At 41.4% G+C, this 24,339-nt stretch overlaps 2 protein-coding genes across 2 annotated transcripts in view; one reads left to right on the plus strand and one right to left on the minus strand.

Annotated features, from left to right (window-relative positions):
• jag1b (jagged canonical Notch ligand 1b) overlaps positions 1 to 21,072 on the plus strand; it is a 77,281-nt gene extending 56,209 nt beyond the window's left edge. Inside the window, exons 13-26 of the mRNA XM_041789107.1 lie at positions 328 to 478; positions 1,428 to 1,592; positions 3,550 to 3,663; positions 3,798 to 3,911; positions 4,078 to 4,191; positions 5,829 to 5,945; positions 7,325 to 7,352; positions 8,991 to 9,076; positions 9,650 to 9,763; positions 11,758 to 11,867; positions 14,276 to 14,515; positions 15,710 to 15,841; positions 16,085 to 16,226; positions 19,202 to 21,072. Of these exons, the coding sequence (XP_041645041.1) occupies positions 328 to 478; positions 1,428 to 1,592; positions 3,550 to 3,663; positions 3,798 to 3,911; positions 4,078 to 4,191; positions 5,829 to 5,945; positions 7,325 to 7,352; positions 8,991 to 9,076; positions 9,650 to 9,763; positions 11,758 to 11,867; positions 14,276 to 14,515; positions 15,710 to 15,841; positions 16,085 to 16,226; positions 19,202 to 19,677 (2,103 nt within the window). The 3' untranslated portion in view covers positions 19,678 to 21,072. The remainder of the gene's footprint in view (positions 1 to 327; positions 479 to 1,427; positions 1,593 to 3,549; positions 3,664 to 3,797; positions 3,912 to 4,077; positions 4,192 to 5,828; positions 5,946 to 7,324; positions 7,353 to 8,990; positions 9,077 to 9,649; positions 9,764 to 11,757; positions 11,868 to 14,275; positions 14,516 to 15,709; positions 15,842 to 16,084; positions 16,227 to 19,201) is intronic.
• Positions 14,449 to 24,339, minus strand: part of LOC121510839 (SLX4 interacting protein) — a 113,140-nt gene continuing 103,249 nt past the window's right edge. Inside the window, exon 10 of the mRNA XM_041789109.1 lies at positions 14,449 to 14,524. The gene's annotated coding sequence lies outside the window, so the exon portion shown is untranslated. The remainder of the gene's footprint in view (positions 14,525 to 24,339) is intronic.

The following is a 24,339-nucleotide window of genomic DNA, read 5'->3' on the forward strand; positions in this document are numbered from 1 at the left end:
TTTTCTGTATCTTTGGGTTTGTTGTAAAGTTTCCCTGCCCCACCCTCCTAAATGGCTGTTGTTCCACAGTCCTCTTTTTAAAAGGGAGTGCTTTGTTGAAGCTGCTCCTGGCTACAGCAGGATACATTCCTCAGCGCTGAAGCCCAGGCTCAGAGGACGGCTCCCATGTCTCTGCCTTGTTTTTCCCCTCCGTCTGAGCGCTGTGCGTGTGTTGTTTCCTGGCACGGTCTGCAGGGAGGATGCTGTGGGTTTTGCTCTGTTTAGTGTAGCAGAAACTATGTTAGCTATCAGGTTCACCATTCTCCTTTCAATACCTTTCTGCCCTAGCTGGATATCGATTACTGCTCGCCCAACCCATGTCAGAACGGAGCACGATGCTTCAACCTGGCCACCGACTACTTCTGCGCCTGTCCCGAGGACTATGAGGGCAAAAACTGCTCGCATCTCAAAGACCACTGTCGCACCACAACGTGTAAAGGTACGCCTCCTCTCTGAAATAACCACAAACTTTTCAGCCTTTGTTTCTTTCCAGGACTTTTCTGTAAAATGATCAGAATACTGTGTTCTAGTAAAATGTTGTATAAGGCCAGGGCTTGAACACTTTGCCCACACTTTTCCCATGAGGGCAATACCTGCTCTTTAGTTTCACAAGCTCTGCCAAGGTGTGCAGGTTTTTCTAAATTGATGCATGCCCCCCTCCATCTCCTCTGCAAATCTTTTCCACTGATTCTCCCTCTGAGCTGCTTGAGAATCTGGCAAAAAGCTGATGTCTCTGTGTGTGTTCTCAGTAATGACTTGGTGGGCTACCTCTTCTTTTTCCCCCTCAATGAGCGTGCACATTTTTCTGCCTCTGTGTGTGTGTGTAATTGAGTGAGTGGACCAACCACAGAGTCAGACACCAGAGGGTGAGATTCTCCCTCTCTTGGCAAGAATTAAATGATTAGACTCAGCCTGCTCCCCTAACCTGATCAGACAAGGAGAAGAAGGGATTTCAGCTCAGAGTGAGAACCATCGCTCTGAATTGCTTATAAAAGCAGAAAAGCTTAGCGCTGTTTCTTCTGGTGATCTGATCCATTTCATATATGATAACTGACTCACAGTTAGTGTTTTCATCATGTTATTTATGGTGTAATGAAAAATGTTTACATGCAGTTAGAAAACGTTGGTTTATGGTGCCAGTCTGACTAACACTGGAGTTCTTAGATACATATTAACATGCTGGTGCAATTGAGACAGTCCTTCTTTGAACTGGGACCAACACATCAAGATTAGAGCCTGTTCTGCATTCATTATAGCAGGTATTTTTGAAAACGGAGGTTTTCCTTGCAGTAGAGCTGTAGCCCTGATAAATGGCTCAATCCAGCACAAAGGAGCTTTGACCAAACTGTGAATGATAACATACCGATGGTCTCTCCTCCTCTCCACAGTGATTGACAGCTGCACGGTAGCTGTAGCATCTAATAGCACACCAGGAGGAGAGCGTTACATTTCCTCCAATGTGTGTGGACCTCACGGGCGCTGCCGGAGCCAGGCGGGGGGACAGTTCAGCTGCGAGTGTCAGGAGGGCTTCAGAGGGACGTACTGCCACGAGAGTAAGATCAATTTATTAATCAGACTTTTATTGTGACATGCTTTCTATAAAAGTTGTTCCAAAACAAAGTGCTTCAGGCCAATTAAGACTCCACCCAAACTCACAATTGCACACTTAAAACATAAATGGGTTAATGACTAATTGATTGCAGTTATTTTTGAGTGCTCTTAAAGTTTCAAATAAAAACAATAAGTCAGAAAACAGAAGCTTAGTTTTTTTAGTTTGTGTGTTTACTTCTGGGGGTAAGGAGTCCTGGTTCTTTCAGAAATGGAGGGGTAGTGGGAAGTGCTAGGGCTGCATGGGCCCTTAAGTAGAGATTTGCCGAGGCCAAACTCCAAACTGTTATGGGAACTCCCCTAGAATGCTTTGCAAATTGTCTGTAAGACTTGAAAGTTGCAACAACAATCTAATCTCATTTAGATTGTTGACGTCTGTTTCACATGTCTGGTATTTTCATCATGTCTGTGTGCATGTTATTATGTTATTTTTTTATTATTCTTTTATTATTATTACTTGCACTCTTGCACATCAGGAGCTCCAACGCCGTCTAATTTTCTAGGGGAAGATCGCACCTTGTAACTCTGTTTTAAAGGGTGAGGGGCACCCAGAAATGAGGGATAAGGGGTGAAACTTTTGCAGCGAGTTTTAAATTTCCACTTGCCATTACCTGTCTATACAACAAGACAGACTGAAATACATTGATATACAAACTAGGGCTGTCAAAGTCATTCAATTTTTAATTGCAATTAAATTCAGAATTCCTGTAGTTAATCATGATTAATCTTCCCTCCTTGAAATTCCACAATTTTGCATTTTTAAACGTTTTTGTTCCATTTTGGATCATTCTACCATCTTACACGAATGGTGACTGACTTCATGTTTGCTTCTGTTAAAAAGGAAACAGGGATCAAAGATTATTGCACAGAAACAAACTTGTATGGATTTTAACTGAAACAAGTGAACAGTAAAAATGTAGTTCTTTATTGATATCAGCTGTATATCTCAGCTTCACGTGAGTTTTTTAAACTGGAATGAGACTTTAAGGGGCAGTGGTGGAATTATTTTACATCACTGCGTCTGCAGGGAGACGCTGACATAGCTAACCAAAGCAGCTGAATGGGACAATAAAGCATGTCATTAAGAACAATTAATAAACTAAATATGGACCTTAATTAATCATGATTGATGCATTAACTCTGACAGCCCTAATATTAACCAATAGATGAATAAAACACAATGCAATTCAAGTTTAGATTAAAACTAGACTCTATTAAGGTCAATTATTTAACCACAGACTGAACAGCTGATTAACCACAAAAAGAGAGCAGGATCACTGCCCAAACACTCAATAAACTCCTCCATCATTAGATTAGTCTTCCCTCAATGCATTTTGCATATCCACTGCTAATTTACAATAATGAATCTCCTTTTTGCCTGTGGTGCTCATGTTAAAAGTTGATCATAAATTCTGATGCATTAGTGCAGCAAATAGACGGGGCATGTTAATTACAACATTTATTGTTTTTGCAATGGCAATGATATTAAACCAAGGGAAGTTAAGACTTTCTCATGACGTACATTTTAAATGCTAAATATGAGTGGTAATTTTAATATCTGGATTTATGAAGGCAGTTTTTATCAACATTAGATGCACCACCATCTGTTAGGAAACAGTTGCAACAGTGGCAAAAAAACTGATAAATGCACGATCATTTCAATGAAAAGCAAGCATCAAGGTTTAATGCAATCAATATTTGCAATGCTACAATTTAATTCAGTTAATAAAGCTCTATTACAGGCAAAATAAAAGGGAGAATCCAATCAGTAATGCAGCAGATAGCTTTTAAAAATGTGCTTCCAGAAACTTTTCGAGAAACCCAATCATCCCCAGATGCCCCCTTTGGACTAATTCCTGCACAAAATATATACTTACATTTAGCTAAAACTTTAAATTTCAGATATCAACGACTGCGAGAGTAACCCGTGCCGCAATGGAGGCACCTGCATCGACAAAGTCAGCGTGTATCAGTGCATCTGCGGTGATGGCTGGGAGGGCGACCACTGCGAGATCAGTGAGTTTATTGCTCGTCACGACACCTCAGAACATCCCGCACCTACCTCACATGACTGTTTGATACATGCTGCGACATAAAATCTGTTTGATGTGCAACCCATTAATCACTCTCCTGTCCGATGTCTCCACCAGACATCGATGACTGCAGCACCAGCCCTTGTCATAATGGAGGGACGTGTCGAGACCTGGTGACTGATTTCTTCTGCGAGTGCAAGAATGGCTGGAAGGGAAAGACGTGCCACTCCCGTAAGAGCCCTATTTTTGTTTTTTCCACACCCGTGTAGTCTGTCTGTGCAGGCTCATGGTATGTGCTTATGGCTGTATATAATTACCCAATCTTCTATACAGTATGCGTGTGTTTATTCAGACTCAAGTCGAGAGCACAGCTTAAGATTTTAAACGCTTCCTCCAGGCGAGAGTCAGTGCGATGAAGCCACATGCAACAACGGAGGCACCTGCCACGACGAGGGCGACACGTTCCAGTGCAAGTGTTCCCCGGGCTGGGAGGGCACCACATGCAACATAGGTGAGTCACACGGTCACGGCGGTTGGCTTCAGCGTCTGATATTTACACACAGAGAAAATGACTCTGTGGGAGAGCTCCATCTTGTCAGGGATATTAATCAGGTCTGTCAGATGTGAGAGGTCCACAAACAGATTTTATCCTCTCACTCTGTCAGCGCTCCCTCCCTCCCCCCATCTCTCAGCTTGCCCATTTCTCTCTCTGCTCTGGGTGCTGACAGATATCCGCTTAAAATCCCTGATTGCACTGACAATGCACATCAAAGTGGAGGAATGTAGATTCCCTCAGAGAAAAGGAAACCCCAGAAGAAGAAAGCTAAACTAAGAGCAGTCTCCTGTGACTGTTTGAGGTTTTTAATCGCTGATTTGACTGATAATCCTCAGTGAAGCTGAGTAAAGGGTTGTCAAGATACCAGAAATTTAAGCTTTGATTTGATTCTAGAAAAAAGGGCTTGAGCACGCTTGCTCAAGTAAGATGGCAAAGTTTCAGCACTGCAGTGTTGCAACCTACCTGTGCAGGGCTTTACATTGCACTTTTGATAGGTGCATTCCTCTCCTGCACACTTGTCTTTTAAATTTGGTGTATCACACACTTTATGTCTGAGTCTGAAATCTGGAAAAGTGTGGGAAAGACCTGCAGAAGAGGAGCCACAGGTTGAATTTAAATGAGGCCACCCACTTCAAGGAGCTCAGCCTCTGCACATGGGGCATGCAAACTAAACACAAGGCCACCAGAGCTGACCCTGCAAAGCTGATTGTCCAGATTCCATGTCTGTCATCAGGAGGATCAATCTTGCAAAGCTTCATCCTGAAATATTTGTTCCAGGTCAGAGAATGACCGGACCAGACAGCGTCATTAGAGGTGAAGGAGGCGGCAGCTGAAGGCATGGTTCCATCTTCTGTTGTACACAATCTGACACCAAAAAAACTATGCTTCTGTTCATTGTGTACTCAAAGCCAGTGCTTCACTGGACACGGAAATCGTGCTAGTTTAGAAAGCAATGCAGATCAAGCTGGCACCACTTTTATCAACTTTTTTCTTTTAAGTTATAATCCTGCATTTGAAGAAAACAGTGGCACACTAATAGGTCAATAAACCTTACAGAGTGCTAGTTTGATTGAGGGGACTCCCCAATTAAGGGCAAGATACCAGAGGAGGAGGGCAACACTTGGGCTGACTGAGAGCTCATCTACCTTAAGATATCAAATAGATGTAACGCCACTTTTTGAAAACAGCTGTTGCTAAAAGAACTACGCTGCTGCACAGAAACTGCATGTTTTAGATAGTTGAGATTGCAATGGAAATCATCACAAAGAAAGGCATTTTGAATTTTTTTTCCCAGTTCAGCAAAAAGATTAAATCTCGTGTGCCATTGCAATATTTATTATGGATTTAGTGTTTTTTTTTTTTTTGGTCTGCTTTTAATTGCAACCTGCACAAAGCACTGTGAGAACCATCATAATCTTTTGCATCTTTTTGACCACTGTTCTCTCCCTCTCTCTCTCTCGCAGTCATTTGGGTTCAAAAGTTTATTTTTGATACTACTGGCATATTATTTTATTTAATATGTTGCTTCCAAAGTATCCAGATGCTTTCAAGTGTTGCATATTCAACAGTCTATTTTTTCCTTCCTCCTCTAGCCAAAAACTCGAGCTGTCTCCCAAACCCATGTGAGAACGGAGGAACCTGTGTGGTGACTGGGGAGTCGTTCACCTGCGTGTGTAAAGAAGGCTGGGAGGGTCCCACATGCACGCAGAGTAAGTGCTCTTCAAAGACATAGAGGAAGGATAAAAGAGGACAGTTATTGCTATTAAATGATGATAAAGCTCCTGCTACCCAGAGCAGAGGTGAACTCCTGCATCTGATTAAATCTGCTCTCCATCTTTGCCGTCTTTTCTTTATTTAATTTCTCCTTTTTCTCTCCCTCGCTGGCTGCTGTCGGCTGTGAGAGGAGAGAGGGGAGGAGGAGGGAGAGAGGGGCTCAGGAAAGTGGAGACAGATGTTTCTCCCCCCTCCACACCCCTCTCTCTCTCTCCTCTCTCTCGTTGTTACATTCCTGTCCAAACAGTGACATGTCGGCTTGTTCTGCAGCTCTCCATTTCCCTTTACACTTAAATACTCTAAAACATGAATTCCCCGACTTTTGTAAGGGAGGGGGGAAGACTTGGGGTGGGAATTTGTATTTTATTGACTTGTTTAACCTTTATCTAGCCAGGGTAGTTCCACTGAAATCAGAGATCAGAGTTTAGTTTTAACAATGAAAACTCTCTAAACATGAAATTATAAGAACAGTTATAAATCATTGTTTAAAGGGGTTGCTTACAAAAGTTTGGATTAAAGTTTTACTGGATTTGAAAACATTTAGAGTAATCAGAGTGTAGATTTTTTTCAAGCAAAAGGTGCAGAAAGGTTTTCATTCCCACTTCAATTTGGACTGTAAGAACTGCACAGTGCAGTGATTTCTTCTTGGCAATACTTTTCTGGTTTTTCCAGGTATATGTAAAGCCACCCAAGTATATTTGCTGACCTTTTTTTGTTTGATTATTGCCCCCATCTGCACACAGAAAAGACATTCATTAGTATTTCCCTCCTGTAAATGCACCATTTGAGATGCAAAGTCTTGCATATCAGCATATAGCATGATGGCTGCAATATGCCACTTACCGACACATGAGCCTGTGCTCGCATACCTCACCTGCTATTATTACAGAATATCAGAATTAAAAAGGAAAGGGATGTTATTTGAATATCTTTGTAAAATGTACTGTTTAGTTGAGTTAATACAGATGGTAATAATGTGGTCCCAGCACCAAGCCTTGAGGTACCCCCTGTGAGCTTGGCCTTTAGACAAATTAATGAGATGCTGTAAATAAAGGAGTTGGAGTGGGTAAGGGGGTCGATGGAGCTCAATGCTCTGGTGAGAGTCAACTTGATTGTTTGTACCACGTTGTTAATAAGGCAGAGTAATCGTGCAGCGCGGCGTCCAGGCCCGACCGGCCCAACATGCATCTGCACACGCAAGCTCAGACATGCTCTCTGCCATCATGTGCTCTAAACATGAGCAAGGAAAAGAACAACAGACTCACTACTTTCTCTGTCTCTCTCCCTCCCTTTCTCTCTCTCCTCTCTCTTTCAGATACCAACGACTGCAGTCCCCACCCATGGTAAGTGGAAGCAAAACATTTCCTGTAGATCTGAACAGATGTAAACAGGCTGCTCCTCCTGTATCGGAGTTTCTCACCTGCAGGCTGTCTCTCTTTATGTGTGCTGAGAACCAGGCAGCTTTACACCCCTCCCTGTCATTCCAGGGATGCAATCAGCAAACTCTCTTTTGTGAACTCCGAGGCGTGACTCTTATTTAACCATGCAGCACTGCAGCTACACTCCCAAACACATGCACACTTGACTAATAAAGAGAACAAGTCTGATTACCTTAATTGCTTTCAATAAACTGTTATTATACGCTGAGTGGTGAGAAAATCCCAGGCTGGAGTGGTGCAGTAGAAAAGAAGCTTGATTATAATTCTGTAAAACAAGCCTGGAGGAGCAAATGAGGGCTGTCACGATAGCAGAATTTAAATCTGTGATTGGTTCTAGTGAGAAATGTATTGATATTAAAGCCTTTTTTAGAACCACTGCAGCAAAAGTTGAGGTCATGGGTGCCTAACATTGGGGACTAGCTTGTTTACAATATCCAAAATGTGCAGTTTACTCAACTAACATGTTCACATGCAGTTACAAAAAGTTATTTATGATGCTAGTGCAACTTAAACCAGACTTTTAAAATGCATGTAAACATGTTAGATGTGTGAATTAGTGCCAAGTCTGAATTTCTCAAAGTCTAACACCAGCAAAATGGGACTGGATTTTTTTCTTGCATGTTTACTTGATGAGGCATTCTGCAGTTGCTCCATGGCCTCAGTGCCAGACTTCTATCCAGAATTCAAACATTACAAATGCTAGGTACAAGTAGCGTTATTGTCCACCTTGGGATATCACCATACGCTAGCTGTGGTTCCCAAAAGGTGTGCTGAGGCAGATTGGTGTGGCTTGAGGCAAGTCTAGGTGTGCTGTGGGAATTTGTGCAACCATTTGTTATTACTACAACTACATACCAACTGAACATACTGGCATAAGTAGTAAAGACGCTGTTTCTCAAGGAAATAAATCCAGATTTGCCTTTAAAATCTTGGCTTGATCTCAGGTTTGCTTCTGGCAAAAACGTTTGAAAACCACTGCACTAGAATGATGCTACAAATCTTATTTTTATCTAAAGTAAAGCATGCATAAACTGTGCAGAGCTGTAACAATGCTCATGTTTACGCTCTTCAACATAACTGTTTGATGGCTTATTGCATGCTTGTCAGTGCCACCGGGAACAAGGCCAAGCAGCTGCCAATGTTAATTTTGGCAGCTATTTTAGATTTAGGCTTTGGCTGGCCACACACTAAACAATTATTCAGATCTTCAACGGTTTTAAAAACATGGGAGTGCACAGATAGAAGGACAATTTCAAATTATTTTTCACCTGCTTACAGTGAAGATTCCCCAGGATTTCCCAGAATCTCATATGCCCAAACATGACTTCAGAATAGAAATAAACATGGATGACTATCGATATCCTTTGCTTGTCCCTGTCTTATCAAAATGATGCTGCTTTTTTAAGTATTGGTACTTTTTGATGCAAACAATAGTTAAGATTACAGATTGTATCATTACAAAACGTGTTAAAATGGATCAAAAGTTTTGAAAGTTTTACCCCCTCAGAGCAAACTAAAGTCTCATTCGTTTGTTTTCTGCAGCTACAACAGTGGGACCTGCGTGGACGGTGATAACTGGTACCGCTGCGAGTGCGCCGCAGGCTTCGCTGGCCCAGACTGTCGGATCAGTGAGTATTAACCCAGCCTCACTCTCTTCTCCTCCCTTGCCCTGGTTAGAGCAGGTACAGACTGCAGGACCGTCAAAGTCGCCCCAAATGGAAGGTCTAGCCGGCTAATTATCTCTGCGTTGGGCTTCGGGCCAAGCCGAGCCATTTTGGTGTCACTCCGCCGGGCAATGCTGATGTCCCCGGGGGAAAACCAGCTTAGCAAGCCAACAGCTAATCAGCGGTGCTCTCTGACACTGATTACACAGATTGTTTTCCCTCTTAAAGGCTTTCAGATGGCCACATTCTTTCCCATTGCAAAGCCTTTGTTCTGCTAAGTCCAGCCTTTAGCTCCTGCATACCTGCTAATGATGCTGCCTTTAATAAAGCTGCATGGGGCAAAAGCGTCTTGGGCTGATTTAAAGCATGTTTGCTTGTTTTTATTAACTGCTGTGTGTGTGTACTGTTCAAATGACACATGACCTCAGTGAATTAGATTTGTGTGCCGAATGCTTAACCCAATATTTGTGTGCTGTCTGCCTGTGCTCTTTGGTTCAAATGGAGCCATTTCTAACCCCTCACTTTTGTCTCTGACAGATATTAATGAGTGCCAGTCGTCTCCGTGTGCCTTTGGCTCCACCTGTGTGGACGAGATCAACGGCTATCGCTGCCTGTGCCCACCAGACAGGACTGGGCCGCACTGTCAAGAAGGTACACAGATGCACCTCCTTTGCATTTATATGGACAACTTTATAATTAAAATTATTTTTGCATATCTCCCATTGCCTCAAAGATTTGCAGAATACTGCAGCTTGGTCAGCTGCTGAGTCCGAAACTTAAACTGCAATATGTTCCTGCAATTTCAGCTTTATATTTTTGTCTACCCTTTCTTTTTAGAATCAGATTTTAAATAGTTTAAATTCAATTTAAACCACCTGCTTGTCACCCTTCACTAAAAGAAATGCTTTTTTATAGCTTCAGGTGGCGGGCATCAACCATGGTCAAGTATTTTATGCTGCAGGAGTTATGTGCAACCATAGATTATCAACTTTTGGCAGCAACTGTTCTGCAAAGGCAAAAGGTCTTTAGCCCAGTAACAAGAAGACACTTGTTTACTTCAGAGCCATCATCCAGTTTGCATTCATAGCTGTTTTCAATGAGCATGCAGTCATGTGCATAAGTTTTAGGCCAGATTTAAGCTCGACACACAAATATAGACTTACCATGAGCTTAACGTTGCAGTTGAGCCAAGGTCAAGCTCGGTGGCATCTCTTTTGTCCAGGCCTTTTCACCCCTGGTGATACACCGTTGGTAGTTGTCAGGCCTTAACCACAGCCCGAACAGGGGCCCATGGCAGCCTTTCTAAGGCAATGATACCCTCGGCCGTGCTTGCTCGCCACATCAACCCTTTACTTTATGTTTTCAACTGATAATTTTTCCTAACCCTGATAATATGCAAGGACATCCAGAGCATAACCCAGGCTGTGCTAGTCGTCCTTCTTCTTTGATGGTGCCCTCAGACAGCTTACATCTCAATTTTTGGCCCAAATGTACCTACAAGTTCTGCACAGTACTGTATATGTCATAAAATCTGTATTTAAACATCATTGCATGTGTATGCTAATTGCTGACCTTAATATAGATGGCATAGAAAGTTTGTAAGAGCAAACTCCAAAAGATGGATCTTTTACAATAGCAGGGCAACAAAGACAGAAGTCTTCAAACCCCAGTAATTAAGATAAGATAGGATAAACTTTAATGTCCCCATAGGGAAATTTTCGCAATTTCTTGTTTTCAATCATAAAGAGTTGTAGCGAAACTCCTACATTGCATAAAATGCATGAAATGTTGCCATTTAGTCAATACGTAGTGGTTCGCCTGCAGTTTTTGATGGATTCAGCCTCTTCTGGGCACCTCTCTTATGGATTTAACATAATGTTTCGCTACTTTTTAAAACTCTGTGTCAGTTCTCATTCATCCAGGTCATGGTTATCTGAATTTTGGTCCATAAGGGAGCAGCTAGACTTGATTGAGGTCCTTGAAGTTCTTATCTTCAGGTTCTTATCATCTCTCCTCCAAAAGGGCTGATCTGAACTTCAGAACTAAGGAAACCTTCTGGAGGAGAGGCAAACCTCTCAGGAACCTCAGGTCCTAATGTCCAGTTGCCCCCCTCTGGATAAAGACTGAGAACCTTTTTTGATACTGGTGACCGTTAAAGAACAGAGATTGTATTGGTTGTTTCAGCAGCCACAAAAACGGCTGCATCTGAGTTGCATGTTAGCAAGTCAGGGCTCTCAGTGCCCTCTCATGCATCTGAGATTCACTTCTCACAAGCCAAGAAATTTGATAACAGAAGGCTCATTTATTTCTACTGCAAGTCGTTTGTCTCTTGGCCAAAATAGACAAGAAAATGATATATACAGAAGCATATTTATCTTGTTTTATAAGATGTGTGTCCACATTGATAGAGAATAACTCAGGGAAGATAAAAGACACTTCAGGTTTATGCATTTCAAAATAAAAGCCTAGTTTGGTATTTTTGTAAAGACTCTCATCTTGCTGTACAGAAGGCTTTTATTCTGGATTTTCCCAGCTTAGTTATGTCATAAATTTAAGTCCCTTGCAGGGAGGCGTGTTGAGGTAAAACTTGTGAAGAAGCTGCGACCGCATCCTTAAAGACATTTTTGTTTGATTTTTTTTCACAGTGACGAGAAAATCCTGCTCTGTTAACGGCCACGTCTTCCCCGATGGAGTCAAATGGGACGAAGATTGCAACACGTGCCACTGTGTCAACGGGAAAGTTGTCTGCACAAAGGTGCGTCTTGCAAATACTGATGCAGAAAGTTTTTATGAGAGCTCTGCACAGCTGTAGGACCGTGAAGTCACCGTTGATGCCACTGAGAGTAAATGTGCAGCACACAGTGATAGACTTGAGGGTTACGTGGGCAGCTGCGTCTTAAATTATCCTCAGGTTGAGCCACAACAGTCTGAGCTGCTGGGTGGAGCAGCTTTGGGAGAGTCAGGTTCTATACAGAGCTGATGCAGCTTGTTTTGAAAGAAGCACAATGGCTGTGTTAGAAAAAGGGTGTCAAATGCCGGTGCAGAGTCTCCCACTGGGTGAAGATTGAATTATGTACAGTAGCTATCATTATTATTGTCGTCTGAGCTCCTGATGAACAATGGCTCCTCTCTGATAGTGCTCCCCGCAGGATAAAAAAACATGATGTGAACATGATCTCAGGCTGGAAGGTTCAGGCTCATGTGTTCAATTAGACTCTGATATGGGAACAGGATTATGCATGGGTTTAAACGTGTTTTCACTAACACTTACTCATGTGTTTCATGCTGATTATAGAAGCAGATTCCTTGACATGGAGCGAATTCAATCTCTTTAGAGCGTCTGTTATCCGTGACCAGAGGAATTAAATCAGTGGCAGCAGGTTTTCCCCTGATATGTTTACAGCTCAGTCTAGTACCGAGCAGTGAATCTCAGGTGTTTCAGATTCAAGGCGTTTCAGGAGCAAATGTGGAAGTAGAAACTCAGAAAATTTGATCCAAGATTTTGGCATTTTACCACCAAAAATGTAACTTGTTTTGTGGGTCGGATCAATTAGATTAAAATGGTTTTTAAATGGAACTTCTTACTCCTTTTTTTGATTTGAGGACTCTGTTCCATAAAGATGGGAATCGACAGGGGTGTATTTACTAAACCGAAACCACTGTCTTGGTTTCATGGATGGATTTCACATAACCAGGAAGAAAAGCTGATAAAAGTGGCCCAGAAGGCTTTGTGAGTAGCGTTCACATCATTGTGTGCATTTTTTAATCAGACAGAGTCCTCAGGTTAAAAGAAGAAGAAAAAAATGTCTGTGAGCATAGCAGAGCAGCATGTCTGGTCTCTACTTGACCTGGAAATGCCGAGAGCAGCTACAACATTACAGGATGTGCTGGCGTGATAGAACCCACAACTGATGTCAGAATAATCGGGGGTCTATCACCAGTTAGCAGCATGAAACATGAATGAGATGCAGCAACAGAACAGCAGCTTCCAGTAGCAGTTTATGCTCTTTATGTAGCAGTGTCCTGTGTCCTAACTGCACATGAAGCAAGCAAGCATTAGGGACATAATTAGCTATAGTCCATTGACTCCTGTTGTTGCATCCTGACAGCCCCCAAGCAATGCAGCACAAAGCAGTGTGATGAGGTGCAGGGTCTCTCCCCCATTGCCTCATTCCTATTTACCTCCATCTCAGACCAAGAGCTTGTTAGCTCGTTTTACACCGCTGTAAAATGCTCAGCTCTACAAAGTGAAGCATTAATGTGTGTGCACATTAAAAATAAAAGCCCTAGCTGTCGTATTTTAGCCTTAAAATTTAGAGTAGAGAGTTAAAATTTTAACCAATGCAGTGTGGACAGCCTGATGTAAATGTAATCCTATGCTTGCATGCTGTTAGGACCTGGCAACAATAAACAGACCATGCCAGTCACAGTCACTACTACCATTAAAAATAGAATTTTCTCAGGATTTAAAAATTTTGGAAATATTAAACGTTATGTAAGAACTCAACTTATGAATATATATGACATAGGAGTAGTCATTTTTAATCCATGGAGATATTATGGTGGGAAAATTTTACAAATTGTACCTTTAATTATCCTCAAAATGGGATTTTAAGAATTATCACCAGAGTACCTGGAGGGCTTCTATTTTAAATCTAAAACAATGCTAAAATTTTTACATAAAGCTTTTTTTACATTTTGGTCTTTATCTGGTGCATTTATTGTTTTCCATCTAAGTTTGGCATGCAAGAGCTTATTTTCAATTAATGCATGCAGGTTTTTTGTTTATGTGCATGCTATTATGCTATTATAATCTGGGATTATAATAGCATCCCTGAGGGATACACAGTTTTAGATTCTTACCAATATTTATTCACAAATTCATTTAAGGTGATACAGCTTTGACCTTAGACTTCAAATACATTTTTATTTATAAGCGCCTTTCTCAACACTCAAGGTCACTTCAGTCTTTAAAACACTTAAAAGTTTACATAAAGTGTAAAAAAAATAAGGGGAAAGTCAAGGCTATCTGTCTTAGAGGTGAAGTGGGACAAAACAAAAGTTGGCAAGATTTTAAAAAATCACAGAATACCATACGTTCTTTGCCTATTGTAAACATTTAATAAAAGTTTCTAACATTTACATCAACGTTTTTTTCTCCAGATGTGGTGCGGTCCCACATCGTGCCTCCTGGGGCTCAAAGGTCGTAGCGGTTGTCCTTCCGGCCAGACGTGCGTCCCCATCAGGGAGGGTCACTGCTTCGTGAAGCCCTGCCTTGGTTTAGGAGAGTGCTGGCGCACCAACCCTCCGCCTCCTACCACCAAGTGCCACCCCAGCTCCAGTTTCCAGGACAACAGCTGCGCCAACATCACCTTCACCTTCAACAAGGAGACCATGCCTCAGGTGAGTCACCTAGGCACAGAGGAGGTCCGGTTAAAGGGTTTACGGGTCACTTTTCACACCTCAGCTCCACCACCAATCTTTACTGAGAGGGAGGAGAAAACTGTGAAGATCAGATTTTTAATGCTCAGCCATAACTGCTGAGAAAAACTCTGAGCAGTTCAGATCTTCTGCACAGTTCAGTCATGTGTTAAGAGCCTATTTCAAGCCATCCTGTATCATTTCAGTGTAAACATACCTGTGTAAAAGAATGATGCAGCCATAACATTGTCTGTCTAAATCCTGCAAAATATAGACATGCATTGATTTTAGAAGGCTTAATTCACTTTCTAAAGAAAGCAAAAGCCTTTGTTGGCAGTGTTATGATGTATATTTATTGTTGACATCATTAGATGACATTTAGAAAGTGATGAAAACTTGCATGCCTCTGAAACTTCCTCAACTCTGCAAACAGATTAAGCTTTTTTCACTCCCTATATTTCTCTTTCTTTGATACCAATTTGGCATTTTAAATTGGCCAGATTTATCAATGCTGTTACCTATGATTGGTATTTGTACATGCAGTCAATTTTTATTATCTCGAACTGGTGTCCAAAGGGTCTATATCAGCAGACACAAATGGTAAATCCATGCAATGATGCATCCCTAGTATTTTAATGCCACAAATTCAATTCAAGATTGGATTATACAGATGATAGGGATGTGAAACACTTAAGATGATCCAAGAATTGGCTCAACAATAAGAAAAAACACCAAAGTGTGCACTGATGGGCTTGTTTTTAAAGGTAGAATTACAAGGGTTGAATAGGCTCTAGGAGGGAATAATGAATTTTTCTCCTTTCCACTCTGTTTTTTTTTTTTTTTGTTCAGTACATCCAAGTTTGTTCTCATTCAGTTGTTCAGGACTTGGCCACACATGCCAGTCTCCTTTTAACCCCACCGCACTTCAAAATTGATTTCAGGATCTTACGGATTGGAGCTAAACGGGACCTCTGGCGACTCTGTCACCGCAGAGGAATCGTCTCTCGCCAGCTCCCTAACAGGCATGACAGCAGATAGTGACAAGCATATGAGCCTGTGGTCTTTAATCTAAATGAGGTGGATCCCAACCAGATAGCATGTTAGACCTTCTGCCAGAACACAGGCCTGATTGCCGTCTGGTTTTCCACGAGTTTAACTTCTGCTTCCTTTCTGCAGAGTCTGACAGTGGAGGGCGTCTGTAAGCAGCTGAGGCGGCTCTATGTAGTGAAGAATTTCTCCTTGGAGCATTCTGTGTCCATAACCTGTGACCCCTCATTCTCAGCCAGCAATGAGATCCACGTCTGCATCGTAAGTCTCCTCCCTCTCCGTCTACCATATGTCTGTGTGCTTCTATTCATGCATACTCTGGTCACCTCTTTGATTTATAGCCTGCAGCATGCATTCTTAGCAGCATTTAAGCCTCACTTTAATGGGATTTAGGTTTGGTTGTTTTCTGTCATTAGCTGACAGCAAGTAAACAGAATCAGTGGCAGACAAGATTGAACTTAAACCAACAGATTTCCAACCTCATTCTGTTCTTGGCACTTCTAGTCGACAGAGGACCACCGCTTGGACCGGAGCCCCATCAAAGAGCTCACAGACATGATAATCGACCTGGTTAGCAAACGCAACGGGAACAACACCATCATCACGTCCATCGCGGAGGTGCGCGTGCCAAGCCCCAGCAAAACTGGTATGAACCGCCTCCTTACTCTGCCTGTGAAGTTTCTCAGGCTTGCACACACTTGCATGTGTAAAAATGGGTGGGAGAGTTTTCCTCTTTTTTTCGTTCTTGCTTTGCTGAAAAGATCAGACGAGATGGAGCCAAGCCCTGAAAGACGGCAATGGCAAGCACAGGAGAGAAAAGTGCATGTATGAAAAATAATTCCCAACCCTCCCACACAGTTTGGGACGCCCAGGTCTGCCATCTCACAGAGAATCTCTCCAGGATTTGGATGGAGAGAGCGGAGCTGTTGGCTACGTGGCTCTAGATTGGCTCGTTCTGTGACGAGCAAGACTCCCACATGTGTCCGCCATTCATCAAGGCAGTGACAGCAGACCGCTGCCACAGCCAAATAGAAGCAGCCTCCTCCTCTGTTCAGGGCTCAGAGGTCAGGTTGCACTGGCTAAAGTATGCTGATGATTTAGCAGGCTGGATGTAGCAATAGAACAAAATATTTAGTGTATTGTTTAACCCAAAACTACCAGGAATCCAAAGCTACAATAACCATCTAATAATGGAATTTGTGGTCTTTGTGCATTATAATGAGAATTTGGAAGACATGAAAAGTACTTTTTCAGATGTTTTAATTGCCTTTTGTCAAGCCCATCCCAGAGTTTGAAGCTGGTAATTGATGATCCCATTTTAGCTGCAGATATTGAGGTCTTCTTATAGGAGGTTAGCCCCTTAAAAAATAACCATCCAGCTAAATGTTAAATGGACTTGAGCCAGTATAAGCCTTTTCTAGTCTAAATACTCACTACTAGACATTAATGGCAGAGGCTGCTATGGAGAGTGGCCATCAGTATGAATGTATTTCTTTGTACAAATTTGCACGCCACTCATGGAGCCATTCAGGGTTCAGTGTATTGGCCAAGGACATGTTGACATGTGGCTGTGGAAGCTGGGGATCGAACCCTCATCCTTCCATCTGAGAAACAGCTAGCTCTACCGCTGAGCCCTGCAGAGCTGATGAATTTGCAATGGTTTAGTTGTTGCAGTGTTGTGTGTTAATTTTGTCATAGGGGCAGCTGAAATATTCTCTGATGGTTTTGCTAACTCTTCTGAGTCTGACTTGGTGTATTACAGCTGTAAATGGTTGTCACATTAGCAGTTGTTGCATGTTAAGAAAGACGTCAGATGAAATCGTATTGGACAGAGAAGATAAGCTGGTAAGAGTCTGAATCGAGCCATTGCCGAACCAATCGAGCTTTCTGATGCAGTCGCCAGTGATTCAGCTTTTCAAGTTGCAGACAGATGTTTTTAGAACATTGCGAGCTGAAAGGGAAACATAAATCTCAATATAAATGCCAATTTTGGTGTATAAAGCCATGCCATTAATTTTGGAAATGATTACATCCATCTTTTTTCATCGATTATCAGGATAATCACTTAGTGTCATGGGACAAGAATGCCTTGCTAGCTCAGTCTTGCCATAACAAATGTTGGCTGAGATTAATAACATTCGCACTAGTTGCTCAGTCTGTAGTGGCTAGGGATGCACAGCGTTTTCTGCATGATGCAGACATTTCTGCTAATATTTACATCTGAATTATCACCTGTATGTATCAGCTGTTGTTTAAACTCTTATGGAGATTTATGCAGGAACACTAGGGCAACATAAGCTGAAGTCTTCATCCAGAATCATGCATCCCCTGTAGGGACTTGTGTTGGACACCAGAGTTGTTGGTTCAAGTCTGGCTTCAGACTGAGGTATGGAATCAGTCTGGTTGCTGGAGAGGTTCTAAATCAATCCTCCTCAGTTTCCTTTGAGCAGAGCACCAAACCCTCATCTGCTAAGACACTCTTTCACACGTAGACCCTCATCATACCTTCAAGGATGCATCGGCTTAACACGAATTCTGGTCAACATCAGCTCTGTTGGCAAACATTGGTAACTGCCCAATAATGAGGCATGAACTGACGTCAGCAGCAAATGTGAATCAGTTTAATGTCAGCAGTAACCTCACCCAACTGCTGATTCAGAGAAAAGGCAGAAGAAACCACCTGTTTAACAAACCGTTTTTCATGGTTGAGTACAAGAGAAGATGTTGACTTAGTGGGAGTGTCACACCAAAAGAAGTCCCAGAGAAACACTGGTATGGGTGATCAGGCTATATTATTATAATGAGAATCAGTGCATCTCTGTCTGATGTCCTCACTAGTGCATGTCCAAGATCTGGATTGTGTGGGAGTATTGATAGAGATGCACTGATTGTAGAAATCAGGATCCAAAATGTTCAAAATCTCAATTTTTCTTTTTTTCCTGCTTTTGGTGAAACACATCCACATGCCAACATTTCTCTCGTTTGACCACAATAACAGCTGAAAATGTGTCTAATAGGTTACATCTTCTGCCCTGGAATCAGCCCTTAGGTGTTCTAAATACTAAGGCTCGCCAGTTAATTCTAATTTAAATTAAGTCACACTACAGATAGCAGACAATCCTATAGTATTTTAATCTGAAATGTGTCAAAATACCAATTTAATTCAGTTTTTGCAGCTGAATTGTTTTGCCCTACTCTATTGTTTTTCAGTTTTTTTTAAGTTCTACCTCCCTTATTTTGTATGTTTTTTTATGACAATGACACAAAAATCCTTTCTTTTGATACAACAATTCATAACACTTTTGCAATATGTCAAAATAAATTGCAATTCGATGTTTTTCCAAAATACCAGCATTAAATTACCATGGCACAAAAGTAAGCATCTGCTACTGACAAATATTCATACTGACAGTATTCGCCAATACTGATGTTAAACTGATGCATCCATGCCCTCATAAGTATTGAAAAACAGCCAGGTGTAAATATAGACTTTTTTCTTGAGGAATAATAAAGTCTGTGTTTCTTTCCATTTTTTCTCACATTTGAAGAGCCTGTAAACTTAAAAAAAAAGCTGACTTCATCTGTTAGCCTCTTTTTGACCTGTGATCGTCTTCTTTCCAGACTACCTGGTGCCCCTCCTCAGCTCTGTCTTCATTGTCATCTGGGTCCTTGTGCTGGTCTCCATCTGTCTGTGGTGCATGCGCCGCCGGCGGAAACAGAGCAACCACAACGGGACGACGGTGACCGGCTCCGAGGACAACACGACCAACAACGTCCGGGAGCAGCTAAACCAGATCAAGAACCCTATAGAGAAGCACGTGGGCCTGTCAGTGGCCATCAAAGACTACGAGAACAAGAACTCCATCATTGCCAAAATAAGGACAAATAATCCCGAGGGGGATGAGGACGACAAGGAGAGGCACTTACAGAAGGGCCGCTTTGCCAAACAGCCAGCATACACACTGGTGGAGAGGGACGAGAAGACGCCTATCTCCAACCCCAACTCCACATCCAAAAACCCTAATTGGACTAATAAACAGGACAACAGAGACTTGGAGACAGCAAACAGCATAAACAGGATGGACTACATTGTATAGCAGACAGCTGTGTTGCTGTGCAACCAAGCCTAATGCCTTCACACCCCGGTGGTGGGTGGAACGGGGGAACTTTGGCACGTGTAGTTAGTACACTGTCATGTCAGCGGTGACCCCTCAGTATTTTCAGATATTCCCCGTGTTAATTTAAGTTTTGACAAGCTGGCTTACACTGGCAGTGACAGTTGCTTTGGTTGGCTGGAAACACAAGGCACTGGTATACATTTCACTGTAGAAGTAGTTCAAACATGTCCTCCTCTGCATTTCATTTCAGTTGTTTTTAAACATAGTGGACACATGGAAGGGGCTCCTGGTGTAATTGTTGTACAATGACTAAAACGACCCGACGTGTTCAACGCTAGAGCTAATTATTTCTAGTTTGTGTTTGAATTCTTTCTAGTTCCGTTTGGAGAAAGTGCCTTTTCAGCTTTAGACTTCAGCAACTGTCAAATGAGAAAAAAAGATCAACTTTATTATTTATTTTTACTTTTTGGGAGGGTGGGAACGAGGGGGGGTTCAATGTCAGCAGTTGCTGCCAATATGAAGAATTTATGTGTCGATTTAGAACATGTAGATATGTACATTTTTTTATTAATCATTGTGTATATTTGATTTATTAACTTAATAATCAAGAGCCTTAAGATATCATTCCTTTTTATTTATATGTTCTGTCTAGTTTGAAGGTTTTGATAGCTGTGGAAGCCTACCATTTCTTTCAATTTCTTATTTTTTCAAAGCCAAATTTTCAAAGAATTTCAAAGAAGACAAAGGATGGGCACTTTTCGCCTGAAAGAAAGACTTTTTTTGTCCTTCCACACATTTTGACATTTCATGATTTGTTGCCAGGACCTTGATTGAAGACAAGTGAGGTTAGGACAACAGAATAACCACGGCTGCTGCGAGGGACGGACATGGTGGCAGACATATTGCTTGCCACTAATGGATTAATACTTAAGGGAACAAAAAAAATCCTTCTGCAGCTTCAGTTTAACCCAATGACACATTTCAAAGGCTGTCGGGGCGAGTCGCATCAACATGACACGCCAGAATTCCCATCTGCTTTAGTCAGCGTTAATATCACAAGCTTGGAGCGTGAGTACTTGAAGAGAAGGGGGGGGCGATGGGAACACTGTAGAGTCGGATGAAATACACTGCCTTGCTCGGCAAGAGTCTGCTTTGTTTCTGTGCACATTTGTTTCTTTTTAAAAAATGAGGCTCTTAAAGACAAACATGTTTTATCTCATTTGTTAACCCTTTGAGATCATGGCAACATTTTGTCCTATTTTTGACTTTGTGTTATGAACTTGAGAATTATGTGTTGATCTGGCAATATATTTTTGAAAGTCATATTTATTAAATATTTTGTATGAAAAGAGAATTAAAGTTGTCTTTGTTCTGGAGAGGGAGTGAAGAGTCTGTCTGTGAAGCCAAACATGTCAGAGCATATGGTGAGTTTCTCATGCGGCTGGCGTGGGAATGGCTGCCGGAGACACATCATAGACTTGAGCAATGTCCAAATGTGTTTACAGCTAATTACGTTGTAGTCCTCGAATTAAGTCAGTCCCGGAGACAAAAATACCCGTGCTCCTCCTGATCTGCAGACAACGGTGCTCTTGTTGTTTGGATTTTAACAAAACCTCTTAAACAAGTAGCCTGAGATGGCAACATGTAAAGTTAGTCTGATTTTAGGACACTGCCCTGGGCAGATTCTGTTTAAAAGGATTAAAGCTGAAGCAGGAGATTATCAGCACCTCTGAAAATGACCTTAAACATATAAGGGCTTAAGACAGTGGGGTCAGTTTCACTAATCTGCCAGGTTGTCTCTTTCAGGAGTGGCTTCTGCTGCTCATCTCAGGTTGCAGCTGCAAAATACAGCCGAATGGGAACAAAAGAAGCACTGGTTTATTAACTTAATAAGCAGAAATTCTGCACATTCTATACATGGTGTGTTCAGACTTTTAAAGAAAAAAGCTTTATGAGAGTGAGATTATGACGTGGAAAGGAATTTATTGTGGATTGAAAAGTGAAATTTAAAAAGGTCATAGATGACTTTTGACTTGTCCAATGAGCCATCTGTGAGGGAGCAGGGATACGCTGATGTGGATTAACTGTAGAGTGCTGAAGAGATCATAAGAATGCAATTGCTGCTATTAAAAAATGTATGCACTAAGTATGGGCCCTAATTGTATCAGAATTCATGCATTTATGCTTACAGTCCAAATTTCATTGAACATACAGAATGATCTGTGTCTTGAGTCACAGTAGTTCTCTGATTATTTCCCAATTTTTACAAAGAGTCAAAGCCTTTTTATAACTGGAAAAACAAAATTTATTTACAACTAAAAACAACTTTCCAGTAGACTGAAAATAAAGCAATTAATGCAGGGGTTATTTATACCTTCCCAATACTAACCGTGTGTCCATAATCACATAACAGTCCACTCAAATGCAGCGCAGGGCACTTAATCGCAGCAGGTTACAACCGTCAAAAATCATTCTGCACATACAGGGAGTGATGACGGTCTAAAGGCCTTTGTTTTCTTCTTCTAAATAGACATTTGGGGATTATTACCTCCGCCAAGGAGGTTATGTGATCGGGAGGGTTTGTTTATTTGTTAGTTTGCTCGTTTGTTAGCAACATAACTGAAAAAGTTGTGGACAGATTTTGATGACATTTTCTGGAAATGTCAGAAATGGCATTAGAAAGAAATGATTTGATTTTTGGAGTGATCCGGATTACCGTCTGGTTCAGGATTTTTTTAAAGTATTCTGTACCATTGGGAGATATGGCTAATGGCGGAGGTCTGCGCTCTCCGAGTGCTTTTCTAGTTATGGAAATATGAAGGCTATTTTCATTCACTATTAGATTTAACTTTATTTAAGTAAAGAAAATTACCTTATTTTCCCTTAAAATGCTTTATTCCTGATTAAAATCTCCTGCTGCTGCAAATAACGCGTTAACACGCTAGTGGATGCTAAGATTAGCTAACATGCTAACAGTACAATACCCTCTGTCACCAATATGAGGATGTGAAGTGTCCATTATTCCACACTCAAAAGCAGTATACGACTGCCACACTCATAACATCTAAGAATGAAGTATACTTATCAGTGTAAACACGCTTTGTGCACTAATGTGCTCAAAATCTACAGTTTTTAGTAGATAAGTCTGTGATTTTGGACACATTACAAGACTGAAAATGGAACTATTTGTATTTTAGTGATTCATCAAAACAACAACAAAAAAACTTTTTAAAAGACAGGTGCAGAGAGGAATTTATCCTTTAAAATTGCATATAACATCATAGGGATAGCTATTATTGGGTTGTCATGAGTCCAGAGCTTAAAACACTGGATTGAAACGGGTACAAGTCAGCCAACAGTTGAAACTATTTTTATAACACAGCCTCAGTTGCAAGTCTTGATCTTTGAGAAAATGGGCTACTTGGTATTGGGTGCCTAACACCCTGATTTTTGCTGCTATATCAAAAAGTAAGATATTTTCTGAGTTTTCTCTTGTATTGAAGTGTAAAATTCCAAAAATCACTCGTCTGAGTGATTATTAACAGTACTGGATGCAGAGTGTTCACAGAAGTGGTCTATTTTAAGCTGAAAGTGTTATCTATGGGTCTTTGAATGTCAACTTCTTGCAGAAATTTTCTTGCAAAGGCAAGCAGTAGTTCACACATCTAGGCCATTATCTGGGTTTGCATTTGTAACTTTATGAACAAACAAATATAGTATAAAATGACATTTCAGTACGTGAACGCACAAGTGCACTGGCAGTGTTTCAGTGCCAACAGATGTTATGTGCAATTTAGACAGCGCAATTTATTTTTCACGCCTTCATCTCCTGTGCAACTATCTCATGAAACAGATGTTTTTTAAAATGTTTCTGTACTTCTCTGGTGCTTTTACACAGTTTAGGGACTATTCAGGTACTTTTGGTGTCTAAATTTTACTATTTTGGTATCAAAAACAATACGTTTCTTATTATTGGGTATCTAGGATGTCTGTTTTTATTGTCTGGCATCAAAACTAGGATTGGTGTCATTTGATAGCTGCTAGTTTGGTATAAAAGTTGAAATCATCGTACCCTGACGGCCCTAGCAAGCAGACAACATTATGTCATTAAGCTGCTAATGTTAGGGTTTAAATGGGGTTATGAGTGACCGTTGCCCTAGTTGCTCCATGCTCTTCTTGGGCCGAGGCCAGCAGAGTGATACAAGCAGCCCTGTGGAGTGTTGGGGCGATGACAGCAGCTACATTTCAACCTGTGATACTGTAGACGTTCAGCTATTTCCAAATAAAACCACAATAGTGCTCATACACCCACACAGATTTGGTTGAAATTCAATAGAAAAGCTGCACAATAGCCTCAAATTTAGAGATACATTTCAGGTGCTTAGCAACCGAGCATTGAGGAAATTGTATATGGATGAAATGTAACAACAAAAGTACATTTTTTGAGATGGGGTGATGAAATATTTCTGGAAACAGCAATCAATCACTGCAGAGCTTCAGTGGGGAGACCGGACAGTTTTCAGACACATAGGAGCCAGTGTTTCAGAGTGAAAGCCATGACGTACTGCATGGCTCCTGCCTGTCTGAAATCCCCAATCTCTGACACAAAACCAAATCTAAACTCCAATTAAAGGTTTTTGA

Source organism: Cheilinus undulatus, linkage group 6 (genome assembly GCF_018320785.1).
Source record: "Cheilinus undulatus linkage group 6, ASM1832078v1, whole genome shotgun sequence".
Taxonomy (NCBI): domain Eukaryota; kingdom Metazoa; phylum Chordata; class Actinopteri; order Labriformes; family Labridae; genus Cheilinus; species Cheilinus undulatus.